Here is a 16581-nt window from a genome sequence, read left to right on the forward strand (position 1 = left end):
GTTCAGGCCTTATTGCCCGAGACGCCCTCGGTTCTTTCTCGCTCTCCCAGCCGCGCCGCCTGCCTCTGTCCCCGCCCGCCGCCGCGATGGAGGTTCTCCACGAGGAGATGCCCTTCGACCTCGACTTCCACCCGTCTTCCCCCCTCGTCGTCACCTCCCTCATCACCGGCGAGCTCTGCCTGTACGCTCTACGGACGGCAAACCCTATACCCTTACTCAGTATCTAAGCTTCCTGTTCTACCTTGCTTCTTCTTACCGCCACAAAGTAACCGCTTGCAATCTGGTTGGTTTCACAGGTTTCGCTACGGCCCGGAGTCGCAGCCTGAGAGGTACTGAAGAAATCTCTTATCGCTCGTGTCATGCTACTTTTACGCTTTGGAATTCCGCCTTCTGGTAGTAGTCGCTGTGTTGTTTTGCTTCTAGCATCAGTTACTGTCCTAGGTTTTTGTTTACATGTTGTCCACAATCTCTAGAACGTTGGAGTAGCTACCTGTTGCTATGAATTGCAATAAGAGATAAATATTCATGTGGTTAGCTCAGTATACGGTTCTGGAGTTTGTCAATGTGGTTATGCTACCACAATTTGAAGGTTAATTTCATATCTTAGAGACTGACGCAACTTATTTCTCTTTGACCTTAAGGTTGTTTTCGGTAAAAGCTCACAAGGAGTCATGCAGAGCTGTTCGCTTTGTGGACTCAGGAAAAGGTAAATGACCTATTGCCTTCTGTAATGGAATTATGTTATATCTACCAGCTTGGTATCCCAGCTGCCCTGTATTTATGGATTGCTCTGAGCTTTGTTTGTTACTTCATTATGCTTGGAACATGATGCTGCAAAATTAGAAGCTTTAGGATGGCAATTAACATCAGGAACTAATTGGGAGGGGAACACACCTAGATTCATCTTGTTACACACTTACGTCCTCTAACCAGGTCCTGATGTTTTTCTTGCTGTCATCGTTTGGTTCAGCGATTTTGTCAGGGTCTGCTGATTGCTCAGTTCTTGCTTCGGATGTAGAAACAGGCAAGGCCATTGCCCGTTTGGAGGGTGCGCATGAGTGAGTTTTGTTAGTTTTCCATGCTATTATTTATTTTGTTTGCGGAACTAAACGTTGGCCCACTTTTAACTTGATTTTAGGAATGGCATAAACCGCCTTGTCTGTCTTACTGAAACTACGGTTGCTACAGGTGATGATGAAGGCTGCATTAAGGTATGAAGCAGTAAGTCTGCTGGTCCAAAATGTATGTGTGCTAAAATACAGTTGAGTTTCATTATTTTTCGCCAGTACCTTGACATTTAGGGGACACACGAAAATAAGCATGAACAAGCTTATTTGTATAACAATACTTGTGCCAAGCAATAATTTTACCTAGGTGGATAAAACCGAATGGCTGTTACAAGAATGTTCTCTTACATCTAAACAATCACTCCTAACGGTTTTTGGATTAAAGTGAAGTTTATGAGATGGCAATGTTTGTAGTTAAAATTTGTTTTATATGCAATTATCTTTTGTTTAGATAAAATGTAGTCTGCGACACATTAATCCACATCCTTTCAATTTTAGGTATGGGATACCCGGGAACGTTCTTGCTGCAACACTTTTCATGTCCATGAAGATTACATTTCAGATATGAGCTATGTTGCTGACTCAAATCAGATATTGGCAACAAGGTACATATTCTACATTCCCTGCACTTGAGATGTATCAAACATAGTTGACATGTCTGCAGGGTGAAGACTAAATATTATCACCTATATTTCATTGCCCATTTTGTGTCATGAAGCAGCCATAATCACTTCATGTTTTCTGTCCTGGACTTATCTGCTGCTTCATAGTTATTAAGCAAATTGATGTGATACTGTTTTTATAATGCTTATTTGTAACAATGTTGCATGTCAAATTTATGGACATAGATTCTTTGCATGATATTATGGTAACAAAGACTTACAACTTCTTTGTTTCCTTGTAGTGGGGATGGAACTTTGTCTGTGAACAACCTGCGTAGGAATAAAGTGAGTTGCTATTGGAGTGCATCAAATCTTGCTTTATCGTGTTGAATTTTGGTTTTAAGAAGTTTTTTAATGACACTATCATTTACTGATGTATAGTATGTTAACTTTCAATCTCATAACTGTACCTAATTTACTACCAGGTAAAGTCACAATCTGAATTTTCAGAAGATGAGTTGCTATCCTTGGTGGTAATGAAGGTATGGCAAACAGATTTTTGCTGAGCAACAGCAACATTTCCATCCTATTGCCATGATAATTGAATTTTAACTGGTTCTTTGTGGTTCTCAGAATGGTAAAAAGGTTGTTTGTGGAACTCCAAGTGGAGCACTGTTATTGTATTCATGGGGTTACTTCAAAGATTGCAGGTAACCATGTTTTCATCATGCAACACTAGCTGCAGAAATGAAAGGGCTCATTTATAAAAACTTCATTCACTAATTTAATTTTGTCTAAAGCTATCTGTATTGTATAAAGTTTTGCCTATAGCAGTAGCTGTTGGTCATATGCCACGATACCCATCAAAGTAGTTATCTGAATGTGGTGCTCTCATATTTTGATGCTTAAATAATGGTTATCTGTTCCCTACCCATATTTTGTCTAATAATCATCGAAATTATCATCGCCAGGATCCATTTTGTTCTTACGAGTAATTTGATAAGTTGAGGCTTTATTGGATCGACAATCAGTTTATTCGATCGTTCCAATTTGCAAAGATCCATTGCCAACTTTATTGAACTCTTTTCATTAATTACTGATTTACCGTTACCGCATACCTTGGAAGGATCTTGATGTGTTTAGCATCCATAGTTTCCTAATCATGCCGCTATGAGATGTTGCTACAGTCTGCTTCTTGCAATTTCTGTGGTTAGACAAATTAATCCTGCAAGCGATGTGGTCATAGTTCACTGACATACTTTTTGTGGTTAGTGACCGCTTCCTGGGGCACACACAGTCTGTGGACACAATGCTGAAGGTTTGTGGGACCCAAACCTTATGATAACTGTCATTTCTGCCTTATTTGTGTTTTCATTCTTATTATGAGTGTATTTTGTGTTCTAGCTGGATGAAGAAACTCTGATTTCTGGTTCATCAGATGGCGTGATCAGGTTTGAAATTCATCACTGTGCTTTGAATTAACAACTTCTTGCTTCTCGGACAATTGCCTGTTACTCTGTTAGTCTGAAGTGCCGTTCTAACATGAAATTCGTGTTCCTTTTGTAGATTAGTGGGCATCTTACCTAATAGGATAATACAGCCACTCGCTGAACATTCAGAATATCCCATTGAGGCCCTTGGTACGTTGTGTCCCTTCGATTGTAAAATTTGGTGGGGAAAAAATGCATGTCCTCATTACTTATTTACGCTATGCAGCTTTCTCAAATGATAAGAGATATCTAGGCAGTCTTTCACATGATACAATGCTTAAGGTGACCATCCTCCCTCCCTCCCTCCCTCCCTCCCTCTTCCGTAGGTGTGCCCTTGCTTTAATCTGACATGGCATCTTGTTTGTATTCAGCTGTGGGACTTGCAAGAGCTCTTGAATGGCCCGCAGGCAGTTAATGGTGAGGAACCTGCTGAGTCTGGTAGCGATGATAGCGATGATGACAATGACGATGATGGCATGGATGTTGACATGGCACCAACCTCTTCGAAAGGTAGGACTATGGAACTATGCTGTGCGCCACTAGCATGGGGATCCCACTTTGCTCAAATTTCTTCTCTGAACACTGTTTCTTATCTTCTCTCTGGGTGGTGCTCAGGATCAAGGAGTAAAAAGGCGGGCAAGGGTCAGAGTTCAAGTAGACCAGCATCAGATTTCTTTGCAGATTTATAGGCGCCAAGCTCCCAAAGCAGAAGCTGCTAGTTGTATTCTTTTTGTTACTGTACGTGAGTGCGAGTGTGCAACTTTGACTGCCAGTGCAGTTTTGGTATTTTCCAGTGCAGGGCATGTCAAATGTTGTTTTTTAAGTGTATTGGCGATGGAATGCTAGAGGTAGAAGTAGTAAGCTGTGGTTTATCTCCAGGAAACATGACCTCGTTGTGGTATGCATTGCACATATACATGCTTTGCCAATTTTCCAGTAAAAAAGGGTTCTGCTTGAAAGATGATTGTCCAAAATATTTGATTATCTGACATGAATCATACTAGATTTGTGCGCGCCCTGTACAGTTTGTGCTAATGGCTCATGTTGAGTCTAGGCCATGCTGTCTCAACACTCAACCAAGTCTGTTTTCAATGAAATGGGCATTGCTTGAAGCAAGTCAAGCACTCACCTAGTGGCTAGAATCGGTTCCTTCTATGTGCACTTTAGAGTGATCCAGGCCAAAACAAAAGTATGTTTTCCTTCGATGTGCACGCACGTCAACATGAACGGGGAGCTTCCCGCCGTCAAAGGTATGCGAAAATGCCCTTCGTTTGTTTGCAACCACAAAAGCCATCGGAATCGGGCATACACATTCGACTAGCCAGCAGCTTCGATGCTTGATGGTGACCTGGAGTCCTGGACGCTCTCCATCCGTCAAAGAAAAACTTTGCTGCAAGGCATTCACTCTCCTGCAAACTGCACAGCTCCTACGGTGTTTGCAGTTTGCACCCCTACTGTGCTACCAACCGACCAGCAGGAGCAGAAGACCAGAGAGCATTGTGTTCGTGTCCTGTGATGCGAAATCGCGAAGCAGCAGCGGTGCGGCACCAGGTGGAGCAGAGCCCCGTCCTGAGCGCGATGCGCGCGTCACGTAACCTAGGCAGGCATGGGCCGGGACGGGGACAGACCGCGAGGGGGATCCATTTGATCCACCTGCCAAATTATTGCCGCGCGCGCGGCCAATCCCACGCCCCCACGCACCAACCGAAACGCCAAACCGTCCCCTCCCCGTCCGGTCCGGGCCGCACGACGTGTCGGGGCCCCCGCGCACGCATCTCCGCGCGGCGCGAGGGGACGGACACGGCGCACTTGGGGCCCGCCACCACCGTGGGTCCCACGAGAGCACCGCCTTTTCTCTCTCTGGCGTCACTCGTGTGTCAGGCGCATTCCTCTTCCTCCCTCCTCCCTCCTCCCTCGGTCCCTCCCTCCCTCTCCGGCCCCCTCTCCCGAGCTCCCGGGCCCCGGCCTCGACCTCGCATCCTCCGCGAGCCGCGCCTCCGCCGCCGCCGGCTGCTCCGTTGGGCGGGATCCAGCTCGCCGCGTCTCCCTCCCGCGGTGAGGTACGGGACCATCAATCACCTCGCCTCCTCCGCGCCTGCCCGTCTCTTATCCTCTCTCCGAGCCTTCCAATTGGGATGGGGGCGATGGGCGTTTGGGTATTGGAGCTTCGTTTCTCTCGTGTCCCGCTGCTAGCGGAGATGGACTTCTCGGGTCAGGCTATCTCCCCCCAGATCCGGGACCTCGCGTCTGTCGGATGGCGTGCTGGCGATTCGGGTGTGCCGTGTGCGTGTGGTGGGTTCGGGGCCGCCTCGGCTTCGTTTCTCTACAGGCCAATCGGGTGCGGATGGTTTTGGAAAGTAACTTGAGGAATTGGCAGTGGGGTTGTGGTTCACCTCCCCGCCTCTCTGCGGAGTAATTCGAGGCGTGCTGTGTGTTTCTTTAGCCTGAATCGAAATTTTACCCGATTCAATCGTCTAGATCCAACCTTCGAGTGGCATCGATGAATCGTTGTTTCTCATTCTCATGAACTCATAATAGTTCAATTAACATCAATTTTTGCTCTCAGAGTAGTATGATATGCTTTGGTTATGATTTAGGTGCAAAGATGGAGGGAGCTGGAAGAGATGCCAACCCTTTGAGCGGCTACCGAATTGGCAAAACCCTGGGGATTGGATCGTTCGGTAAGGTGAAGATCGCGGAGCATATATTGACAGGCCATAAGGTGGCCATCAAGATCCTCAATCGCCGGAAGATCAGGAGCATGGAAATGGAAGAGAAAGGTTGGTGCTTGTTCCTTATGTACAGAACATTGATTTGTGGTTCTGAAGCTTGTGCCGTATGTTTAGATATGCAGCTTAAAGAATGGTCCTTGTTTTTTTTTGGGTGGGGATATTACATGCATCTGTAAACAGAATTCGTAGTTTGTAATACCACATGCAGGAGTGCATATGGCTGAACTGTTGTGCATGCTCTTATTTATCCGGTAAGGTATGAAATATATAGATGTACAGTAAAAGCTCCTCACAAAATGATCCTTTGGGGGCGTTATATGTTTCTATGTAAAGAACAATAGAATTCGTGGTTTGTAGTAGTATGTTGGAGTGCATATAGTTAAATGATTGCATATGCTCTTATTTATAGAATAAGGTATGAACTGTACAGTCCTATTTGTGTGTCTTTTTATTACTGGGTCTAAAATGTTTGCCCACAAAGACTAATCACTATTTGTTCTCATGAAAGTTAATTCCTAGAAATATGGTATCAGCAAATGCTCTTTTGCATGCTAGTTTAGGTCTTTGATTAAGTGCTCGGATTTTATGTCTTTCATTTTTTATTTTGACGAAGTGGTCAATTTATTGTCTTTTGCTATGTACCTGCAGTGAAGAGGGAAATCAAGATACTCAGATTATTTATGCACCCTCATATCATACGCCTTTATGAGGTGATAGATACACCTGCTGATATTTATGTTGTTATGGAGTATGTTAAATCTGGAGAACTTTTTGATTACATTGTTGAGAAGGGAAGACTACATGAAGAAGAAGCTCGCCGCTTTTTTCAGCAGGTAGCTTTGCTGTATATCACTAAGTTAATATTGCGTAATGCATTTTACTCCCTGGTTGGAACAGTATGGTTGGCATAAGATGTTCCATGAACAGATTACCTTTAACTGTCATGCTTGTCATATCTGAGATCAACAAATTGATTATTTGTGTTTATTTGTTCATTGAGCTTTGTTCCTTCTTGATTGACTTTTTATGCAGATCATATCTGGTGTTGAATATTGCCATAGAAACATGGTGGTTCACCGTGATCTAAAGCCAGAGAACCTTCTTTTGGATTCAAAATGTAATGTTAAGATTGCTGATTTTGGCTTAAGTAATGTTATGCGTGATGGTCACTTTCTAAAGACGAGCTGTGGTAGCCCGAATTATGCAGCGCCTGAGGTATACATCTAGCATCCTTCATGGTTTCATTTATGTTGATAACTTGCTATGTGTCTCTCTCCCACCCACAATTCTTCCTCATCGTTTAGGTCATATCTGGTAAACTATATGCTGGTCCTGAAGTTGACGTCTGGAGCTGTGGTGTTATTCTTTATGCTCTTCTTTGTGGTACTCTTCCATTTGATGATGAGAATATTCCAAACCTTTTTAAGAAAATAAAGGTTTGCTAGCATCTGAGTGATTTACCTGAAAAATGTTTCCTTCTTATTTTCTTTTAATATGCTCAGTAAATTCTTATATACTGTAGGGTGGAATATATACCCTTCCTAGTCATTTGTCACCTTCAGCAAGGGACTTAATTCCCAGAATGCTGGTTGTTGATCCAATGAAAAGGATTACCATCCGTGAAATCCGTGAACATGTGTGGTTCAAGATTCGACTTCCACGCTATTTAGCCGTGCCGCCTCCAGACACTGCACAACAAGTTAAAAAGGTATATTGATGATATTGTGTATCAACTTGGCCAAATGGATTTCTTCTTTCATGAAATGGTATGCACATCTCTGTGTATTTGAGGGGGAAAGAAACTTGATGATCTGGATGAGTTACCTTCAGACTTATCCTTTGCTTTTATGGAACATTTATTCTGTCACCTTTCTTTTTTTTTTTAAGAAGCTGTGTGTTTGGATATGCAGGTGTAGGAACCTTATCCTACCTTTTTTACTTCAGCGAATGATTTGATATTGTTTTGAATTTTGTAGCTTGATGAGGAAACTCTTAATGATGTTATTAAGATGGGTTTTGACAAGAATCTGCTAATTGAATCTGTGCAAAACAGGTTGCAGAATGAGGTATCTACTTTACTTTGTTGCCCTTATTTGGTTGTTGTTTTCGGATATCATGACACAATTTGGCTATGCAGGCAACAGTTGCCTATTATTTACTCTTGGACAATAGGCTTCGTACAACCAGTGGGTATCTTGGAGCTGAGTTTCAAGAATCTATGGTGAGTTTGATTTTTTGTCTCTTGTATTCCTTGCTGTTGTGATGCTCCCTGTAAGTTTCTTGCTAATTTGCTGTCATGTTTTACATGATCTCTAGGACTCTTCTTTCTCACAAGTACTTGCTGAAACACCAACTTCAGCAACTGAACTTCGTCAGCATGGGTTTACAGAATCTCCGGGTTCTGGCTTGAGGCAGCATTTTGCAGCTGAAAGGAAATGGGCCCTTGGTCTTCAGGTAATTTTCATCTTAATTTCATCTTATTATTTTGTTTTCCTGAATTCTCCAGATTTATTTACTTATAATTGTCTAACAGTCTCGAGCCCATCCACGAGAAATAATAACTGAAGTGCTTAAAGCTCTGCAAGAACTGAATGTTTACTGGAAAAAGATTGGACACTATAACATGAAATGCAGATGGAGCCCTGGCTGTCTTGAGAGTATGATGCATGGCAATGATGGCTTTGGTGCGGAGTCTGCTATAATTGAAACTGATGATCTCATCCAGAAATCAACCCCTACAGTGAAGTTTGAGATTCAGGTATAATTTGGAACAATGACATGCATAAGTCTTGACATCTGTCCTTGACTCATTATGTGTTTTGTTAGGGTTGCATTTGCATGCTAGGTTATTTGTGGACTGCTACCATATCCGCAATCCCTTTAGGATGGAATATATTCGTGATTGGGATTCACATATACCATCACTTATAGTTTCATACCCACTCCCTTTCTGTTTGCGTAAAGTCTACGATAGCCTAATGCGCTTCTGCTGACTGCAGCTTTACAAAACGAGGGATGAGAAGTACCTCCTCGACTTGCAACGGGTCAGTGGACCACAGCTCCTCTTTCTGGACCTGTGTTCTGCCTTTCTAACGCAGCTGAGAGTTCTTTGATGCTGACATGATTGGCTCCCCAAGCACAATCCTTGACGTACCCAGTGGAGTTTCAATTTACATCTGAGATGTACATAATGACCATATATCCTCCAGTAGATATATTTCTGGAGCATGTAGACATTAGAAGCTGTTGTGGTTTGCCTAGACAGTTATCACCTAATGTCCTAAACAAGTGGTTGCAGGCAAGCTGCAAGCCTTCCTCTTCAACTAGATGTGAAAATTTTTTAGCCCTTTCTTTAGTCCTTGCAACAGTTTATCCCGTTAAGGTGATTGTACTAGCAATGATACCCAGACTGAAGAAACATCTCACTAAAAATTGAAAAAAAAGTTGCCTTTTTGACATACCAGTGTTGACACTAATGACTCTCCATGCACCCTGTCAGGAACCCTAAGTTGGGCTGATTTGGGCTGGTTCGATTCCATTAGGGTTTTGAGCACCCCTAGGAATGACAAAGTAAGGTGTCACAGGCTCGCAGCAAAGGTGATCAGGTTAGAAGTATGCTATCAGATAAGACAGCTGTTTTAGAATTTGTAGGATGCATCTCATGATGATTTATCAGAAAGGGCATATGCACAGCAATGGAATATCTTAGGTTTGCAAAAAATTGAATCTGTGCTGCTATAGGCCGCTAGCTCTACAGTATCGAATTCAACATAAGAACATAATGTACAGAAGTCAAGTAATTTTACTTTTTACAGTAGGAAATGCTATAAAAGGCTAATCTATGTATACTATCATGGCATTTAAGGTGGCCTAAACTATAATGTACAGCACAGTTGCTTTACAAATGGACTATCAGCTCAGATGGTGTGAATCAGTCATTCCTAGTTGAATCAGGGCCATTCTCAGCTGAATCAAGATGCCCCATCTGCTCAGTAATCTGATCAACATTGTTTTGGTGATTAAGACTGCTGCAGTCTATGGCAATCTTCATATCGTCCTTTGCTTCTATTGCCTCGCCTTTATCATCAGCGTGCTGTCTTCCTGACTCGGCCTCTCCTGTGAGAAACCGCTCCCAGAATACATCGTTCACCTTGGCTGGCATATGGGAACCTCCAGTTTCACTGGTGGTCTCTTGTGAAGTGTCACCGGTTGTGGTTTCAGAGTTCATGTCGACTTCAGCTGTCCTATGGGCATCTTCATGGAGGTCTGATAATGCCAGCATTGGACTCTGCGCGTAGCTCAAGGATTCTGCCAAGGGAGATGGTGAATGGGTATGCCCTGCGGTCGAAGAAAAGGGATTCAGGCCAGCTGATAACTGCTGATTTATGTTAGTGTCCATTGGTGCTGAATTCATCTCAGTCAGAGCAGGGCTGAGTTCAGCACCACCACTGCACATGTCTTCAGCAGACCCATGGCTTGCCCTCTGGAAGAAATTCTCCAGTGACACCAAGGCCAGCTCCATCTTCTCAAATGGCTCAGCATTTAAAAGGTGGATCGGAGACATGTTTGGTGTTTCTGCACCCAATGTCTGCAGGAACGGCACTTGCTGTTCCTCGACCGCCGGTTCATCGACAAAGAAATCGATCTTTGGAACCCTCCTCTTCTTGCTGAAGCGGTCTGTCTCCATCCTTGAGCCTGAGACAACCCCGTGTCGCTGCAGGATGTCGCACAAGGAGGCTACAATATTCCTCTGCCGCTGCTCCATTTGCACCAACCTGTCCTCCAACGACTGCATCTGCCAGTTGATCCCATACTGCTGCTGGTTCTGCCTCTGGAGATCTGCCAGGAGCAGGCTCTTCTCGTACTTGAGCCTGTTGATCTCATCCTCTAGCTCCCGCCTTTCAGACTCCGCTAATGGCCCGTTCACTTGGGTCTGCAAAGAGTGGCTGTGCACTGGTTTGCGCCGGTGGATGTTTTTCAGAAGATGCGTATGACCCCTTATGAAGTCCTCGTTAGCAAATTCCCATCTCTCGGGATCAATTTTTCGGAAACCCTGAAAGAAGACAGATGGATGTTGTCAGCAGTCTGAACAGCTTAGAGAAAAACTACGAATGAACACGTCGATCCACGCAGTTATTCATAAGATTGTTCGTCTTTGGTTCCATGGGTAGATTAAATATCTTAATCTTGGTTCCAAACAGATGTTGCATTGCCTGAGATGAATATTAGTGAATGCAAAAGGTTGGAAAAAGGCAATCTAACTTGCAAATAGCAGTGCTGAACCCGTGGAAAAAAATCATAGACGATGATGAAACAGTGGACGAAAAACATGTGCACTGTACAGAAGTAGAAACAGGGAGTACAGAGGACTCCGTGGAAAAGCATGAAACACATTGAATTTGGAATGCAAAATGTCACACAATGGCCGTTCACAGTACAATCTCTGTTCCCACTACTGAAACTCGAACCATGTGTTCTTGCGACTAGACGTGCAGAATGTTGCAAGGACGAATTATGCAAAAGGTACACACACCACCATCCATGGAAAATAAAAGAGAGGAAAGATAGAAACGGTGAAAAAGCTCTTCAAAGCAAAACAGCAAATTGAAACGAAGCAGCGGTCCAGATTGGGGGCACTCACGTAGGTGTTGAGCTGCCTGATGAAGCTGGAGAAGTTGTTGTGCTTGAAGTACTTGGGCAGCAGGTCCCGCGAGAAGTCCGGCGGGTTCCACACGACGAAGCTGGCGCCGCCGGGTCCCCACGACACGACGTGGTTGGTTGCCGGGTCCTCCACCATCTCGTAGGTCTTGATCAGGAACGGCGGCGGCGAGCCGGAGCCGCCGCCGGAGCCTCCGCTGGAACCGTCCATGCCGGCCACCTCTTCTCTCTTCTCGCCCAGGCGCGTGAGTATCAACCAACCCAACCCAACTAATGATGGATGGGGTGTGGTTATGCAGGAATTAACCGGGTCTCAACGCCGCTTCCCAAGTCTTACACTCTTACCCACCGGAATGGACTCGTCCTCAGGTCATTTCACGCCAAGTTCACACTGAAACTGTAGCCAGAATTCTCGCCCAAGCTGCCGCGATGACGGCGACTTTTCGGTCGACCAGCTGAACTTGTACTGCAAGAACCTACGAAACCACATACGGACGCATCGATAAGTACGGGGTGAACAGGTAACCAACCACGGCCGTAGAAGCAGATTACTTTTCCGTTTGGCAATTCAGCCTGTGAAGGCAAGAGAAGAGATGGAAACGGAGGAGAAATTTGATCCAGCGTCCGCTCACCTCGACGAATTCCACCGACGATCCCCCACTCCGGCGCTCGCCTCTAGCGTTCTGGGTGGACGAATGCACGGGTGGAAAAGACTAGCGGCGGAACGGGAGCGCATGGAAACCACGGCGTGCAGGTCGCGCGCGCCAAAACCACGGCAACTTCCTCCGATCCCGCTCGTATCAGCTCCAGACGCGGCAGGCAGCGAACACGCCGCGGGCGCCGGTGTGGCGCGGCAGAGACGAGTGAACGAAGGGGCGGAGGAATTCGAATGGGGTGTGTGGCGGGCGCCGCCGCTGCTGGCGTCGCGCGGCGGCCTTATAAAGCGGGGGGCGCGAGGGCGGCGTCGCCACTGGGACGCGGACGTGGACGTGGACGGCAGGACGACCGGGTTGAGCACGCATCCTTGTTGTTCCAGGCGGGTCGCTGCATGGGCCGGGGCGTTTGACTGACCAATGCGTTCGCGGATCCGTGGCACCTTCTTTACCCCCCAGCAGCAGAGCCGCTTGCTTCTAGAAAGCGGAAACCGGGCGGGCCGTCAAAGTTCGCCGCCAGCCAGCCAGCGCGCACGGGCAGAGAAAGGTTCGGTCAGCAGCGAGCCAGCCAGCCCTCGCTATAGCTGCTGGCCCGGCCCGCCCGGTCGTCAGGATTGGAACAGCCCGGCCGCCAGATTCGATCGATCCAACCTTGAGAAGTACTGTTGTTCCGAAGACCGGAGCCAATTTGGAGCTGATGATTCCAAAAGCTCGTCATCCATGTTGCCCTCTCTGCCTCTCTGTAGTGTGCTCCTTCCTAGAGAACATACGTGTTGGACTGTTGGACCGGTGCTACCACCTCGGCACTGGCATTGCTTCCACCCAGAACAGCCGGCGGCGACCCGACCGTCGCTGTCCGATACCCAGGAATCTTCGAATGCCCCTACGCGCGCGTCGGAAGAGCTAGCTGAAGCAGCTGCCAAGAAGCAGCTGATGAACCCACGACGACGAGCCAGCCGATCGAATCTTCCCGTCAGCCCGCCCACTGGCAGCAGGTAGCAGCGGCGACGCCAGCCTTTTTCCCGGGCAAGTCGTCCGTCAGGTCGTCGCGGGCAGGATGAATGTGAACCCGCCGACTTTTCCAGGCGAGAATTTTCACCGCGCCCCCGGCCGTGCGCCATGGAAAAAAACGACGACCCAGGGGCGCAGGCGCAGCGAGTGGCTACAAGCGCACGCGCGGATTTGTAGCCGGAGCCACACGACGGCGACGTCCCGGACGCCAATTCTATCCGCGCCGCGGGCGCTGCGTGTTCGATTCGATCGATCCCATCTTCTTCTTTAAAACTTTGTCCCCAAGAATGAACATCCGTGGCAGGAAGCGCCCTGACTGGACTGGGACTGGGAGTCTGGGACTCGGCCTGCGATCGAGCGCGTCAGCCATGGTGTCACCACGCGGCCGGGGCGCACTCAGCAGGCTGACCTGGGGGGCTGGAGGGCTTCAGGTTCCCGGGTATTTTTTGGGGGTTTCTATCATTGCTTCTTCTAGAGGAGCATGGACTTTTGATGGCATGCAGCGTCAGGGGGGGTTTTTTCTGCACGAGATCACGTAGTGGCTCTTCTAGATCCTGCCAGTTGTGTGCTTGCTGCCTGTGTCCGCGTGTCTACCTACCTGGTACGTGCTACACCGGTAATCTATATAGAAGGGCGAACGCCATGTCGTTGTGTGAACTACAGACGATTGGTATCGTAAATTCGTAATAACACATGACTGCATGAGAGTTTGTTTTTTTTTATAAAAAAGGTGGACTTTCCGTTGAAACTGCTGGTATATAACGTGAGATGGTCAGTAATGTCATCAGAGGCATATATAGTTAACGATATTGTTAACATGTCGCTGTCATCGTTCATCAGTCTGCTAATGAGATATCTTGGGCCTGTTCGCTTCAGCTTATAAGCCGGCTGAAAAGCTGAAACGGCTGATTTGTTGTGAGAGGAAAATACTGTTTGGTGGCTGATAAGCCGGCTGAATAAGCTGAAGCGAACAGGCCGCTTTTTTTATTAATGTAAAAAGAAAAAAGATAATTGTACTATAAATTATGCGCGTACGTTCTTGGTTGTGTACAAATGGACCTGGACAAATGGTGTGTCATTCGTGTCGTTCTTGTTGGTTTGGAAATAACTGTACTCGGTGAGAACAAATCCACAAATTCATCACGTACAGTCCTTTTTTGTGAATGCAAAAGGTTGAGACTATTTGTGCTGCACATGAAAGATACGCAGTAACACATGTGACGGTAAAAAAATCATCGAGGGCAGTCGGCAGGGCCGCACGAATTACTCCAACCATTCCAAATGGTAGATTGTTTTGAATTTTCTAGATATGTAAATTTTATTATGTATCTAAACTTATAGTAAAATTCTAGAAAAAAAACTAAAACAATCTACAATTTAAAATGGAGGGAGTAGAAGTAAGAAATGTCTAAGCTTCTCAACGGATTTATAGATAGGGCGGTGGATCTACCACACTATCAAGCTAGTATGGCTCTCCAGCAAGATAAAGTTAGTCCTGGAAAACAATGAGAAAAATAAAAGGAAAAACCGCTCGTCAAAAGCTAGCTATAATTCTACGGTTCTCTGGAAATTAAGCAACTTTTTTGGATCGGAGTCAATATCGAGTTCACCGAGAATAGGACTAGGACACACTTTCAACCTTCACTAGCTAGCACGTGCAGAATGGGGTTGGAAGGAAGGATTTTTTTAATTAAAGAAATTATCCAATCTTGAACATTCACATGTGGATGTCTACGATAACAACGAAACAAATCAGGTCACATAGACAGAAGATACATGATTAGTTCGACTCCACGTCACGAGGAATAAAGAAAAGAAGAAAGAAAGCTAGAAAGACTAAGTTTCAAACTTCTTCTATGCTCTTGCTTCAACCTTGCATTCGGCCTTGTGCAACAACTAGTTTCTCACCTCTGCTATTTTCTTAGAAACTTTAGAAGTTAGGATCATTCTACTTGACGGCCACCCGCTTCCTGGTGCTCTCTAGTCGCGTAGAAACTGCACTTAGTCAATCTTTATCATACACTCTAGCAACCTAATCAAGTGCATTGAAATAATCCGTGCACCGTCATCCCTCCAAGCAGATCTGGTACCACCACCCCAAGGACTCCAAAATGGCGCCTCAAGAGGAAAGCAATGCCAAGATGTCGCCGCCGCCCGAACCTGCGAGTCGGTTCTTCGGTTTTCACATAGAAAATGTCCCTGGAGGTCGAGGTCCTCACAGCAATGCGCCACCTGCTCACCGATGTGGAGTGGAGGGAGCTTCTCCGTGCCACAGCCGCAACGCCCCAGACTCGCCCCCGTGGATGAGAGCCCGACGGCCCATGCCATGAGGCCTACTGTCATCGCCATCTTAGCACGCAGCCACGGGTCCCGTTCCTAGATCCGGCCGAGGGAGTGCCAGTCCGGCCGAGGAAATGCCGGATCCAGCAGGGAAGGTAGAGATCCAGCTGCCCCCGAGCCGGATCGACGTGCCACCGCCATCGTCGAGCCGAACTGAGCCTGGTCCACCCCTCCCACGACGACGCCAAAAGGAAAGAAACTAGCCGAGATTGCCTCGCCGTCGTCATCCTCACCGCCGCACGGGCTTCCGGCAGCCGGTTCTAGCGGCGGCGTGAATGGGGAGAGGGTAGATAGGGCTTAGTGGCGGCGGCTAGTGTTCCGCCTGGGTCGCCCGAGAGGGGCGACGCAAGGACCGCACTGTTCAATAATTGCAGTAAGGAATAGTAAGGAATTGAAATTATACACAGATTCTCCTTCCAAGATAAGGGCGCTGTGTTTTTTAAACTGTGGCAAAATCGAACTTCACGAAGATGCATTCACATCTCAGTTGAACAGAAAGATAGCTGATTTATTTTTAAAGAAAAATACAACTGATATGCACAAGAACAAGCACAGGTTTTATGATCCTTGCTCGCGTGGCCGTCCCCTGCAATATGAGTTGTTTACGTGATTTATGGTAGTCCCAACCCATGATTTCTAGGAGTAGTGTCCATGGTTCCACGTCAGCAACTCCAAACCATCATTCCTTATGTGGGCCCTAATAAATTTTGTTGATTTCTCTCGCATCTCTATTTCTTCCTCTCTCTTGTTCCAACCCATTTCTTGCGCCGCCCAACACTGGCACGCCATTGCGACGGCGGCCGGCCTGCCACGGTGGAGGCCATGCGTGGCGCGGCCTCCGTGGGCAGCCGCAGCAAAAGCCTGATGCGGGCCGTGCGAGGCATGGGCATCGGCTCGCACTTGCGGAGCTGCCGGCGACGAGCCACCCGCAGCAGCACCTGCTTCTCTTCAGCTGCTGGCTAAAAACTCCATCAGGCGGCACCCCTGATGCACGTGCGTACAAATCCACAGCCATGGCACCACATCTA

At 46.6% G+C, this 16581-nt stretch overlaps 3 protein-coding genes across 3 annotated transcripts; 2 read left to right on the plus strand and 1 right to left on the minus strand.

The window, feature by feature from the left end:
- LOC117848451 (WD repeat-containing protein 55) lies at nt 1-4118 on the plus strand. Its single transcript, XM_034729870.2, has 15 exons — nt 1-181; nt 297-329; nt 642-706; nt 971-1058; nt 1139-1211; nt 1566-1672; nt 1972-2014; nt 2155-2211; nt 2303-2379; nt 2942-2987; nt 3074-3120; nt 3236-3309; nt 3386-3441; nt 3531-3669; nt 3775-4118. The coding sequence occupies exons 1-15, from the start codon at nt 87-89 to the stop codon at nt 3846-3848; spliced, it is 1074 nt and encodes a 357-aa protein (XP_034585761.1). The 5' UTR covers nt 1-86; the 3' UTR covers nt 3849-4118.
- Nucleotides 4119-5056: 938 nt separating this feature from the next.
- LOC117848449 (serine/threonine protein kinase OSK1) lies at nt 5057-9349 on the plus strand. Its single transcript, XM_034729868.2, has 11 exons — nt 5057-5219; nt 5757-5939; nt 6540-6724; nt 6924-7106; nt 7196-7327; nt 7414-7599; nt 7868-7957; nt 8029-8112; nt 8208-8345; nt 8425-8649; nt 8891-9349. Exons 2-11 carry the CDS (start codon nt 5765-5767, stop codon nt 9002-9004), a joined length of 1512 nt encoding a protein of 503 aa, XP_034585759.1. The 5' UTR covers nt 5057-5219; nt 5757-5764; the 3' UTR covers nt 9005-9349.
- Nucleotides 9350-9601: 252 nt separating this feature from the next.
- On the minus strand, nt 9602-13339 carry LOC117848450 (heat stress transcription factor A-4d). Its single transcript, XM_034729869.2, has 3 exons — nt 12182-13339; nt 11533-12025; nt 9602-10944 (listed from the first exon to the last, which is right to left on the minus strand). Exons 2-3 carry the CDS (start codon nt 11758-11760, stop codon nt 9823-9825), a joined length of 1350 nt encoding a protein of 449 aa, XP_034585760.1. The 5' UTR covers nt 11761-12025; nt 12182-13339; the 3' UTR covers nt 9602-9822.
- Nucleotides 13340-16581: the final 3242 nt, after the last annotated feature.

This window comes from Setaria viridis, chromosome 3 (assembly GCF_005286985.2).
Source record: "Setaria viridis chromosome 3, Setaria_viridis_v4.0, whole genome shotgun sequence".
NCBI classification, from domain to species: Eukaryota; Viridiplantae; Streptophyta; class Magnoliopsida; order Poales; family Poaceae; genus Setaria; species Setaria viridis.

Bases quoted from the DNA above. Each gene is read 5' to 3' on its own strand.
- LOC117848451 (XM_034729870.2), top strand. From the start codon at position 87: ATGGAGGTTCTCCACGAGGAGATGCCCTTCGACCTCGACTTCCACCCG. The intron at 182-296 runs GTACGCTCTACG...TTGGTTTCACAG, and splicing joins ATCACCGGCGAGCTCTGCCT to GTTTCGCTACGGCCCGGAGT. The intron at 330-641 runs GTACTGAAGAAA...TTTGACCTTAAG, and splicing joins CCGGAGTCGCAGCCTGAGAG to GTTGTTTTCGGTAAAAGCTC.
- LOC117848449 (XM_034729868.2), top strand. From the start codon at position 5,765: ATGGAGGGAGCTGGAAGAGATGCCAACCCTTTGAGCGGCTACCGAATT. The intron at 5,940-6,539 runs GTTGGTGCTTGT...ATGTACCTGCAG, and splicing joins CATGGAAATGGAAGAGAAAG to TGAAGAGGGAAATCAAGATA. The intron at 8,346-8,424 runs GTAATTTTCATC...ATTGTCTAACAG, and splicing joins AATGGGCCCTTGGTCTTCAG to TCTCGAGCCCATCCACGAGA.
- LOC117848450 (XM_034729869.2), bottom strand. From the start codon at position 11,760: ATGGACGGTTCCAGCGGAGGCTCCGGCGGCGGCTCCGGCTCGCCGCCG. The intron at 10,945-11,532 runs GTGAGTGCCCCC...GTCTTCTTTCAG, and splicing joins TCAGGCAGCTCAACACCTAC to GGTTTCCGAAAAATTGATCC.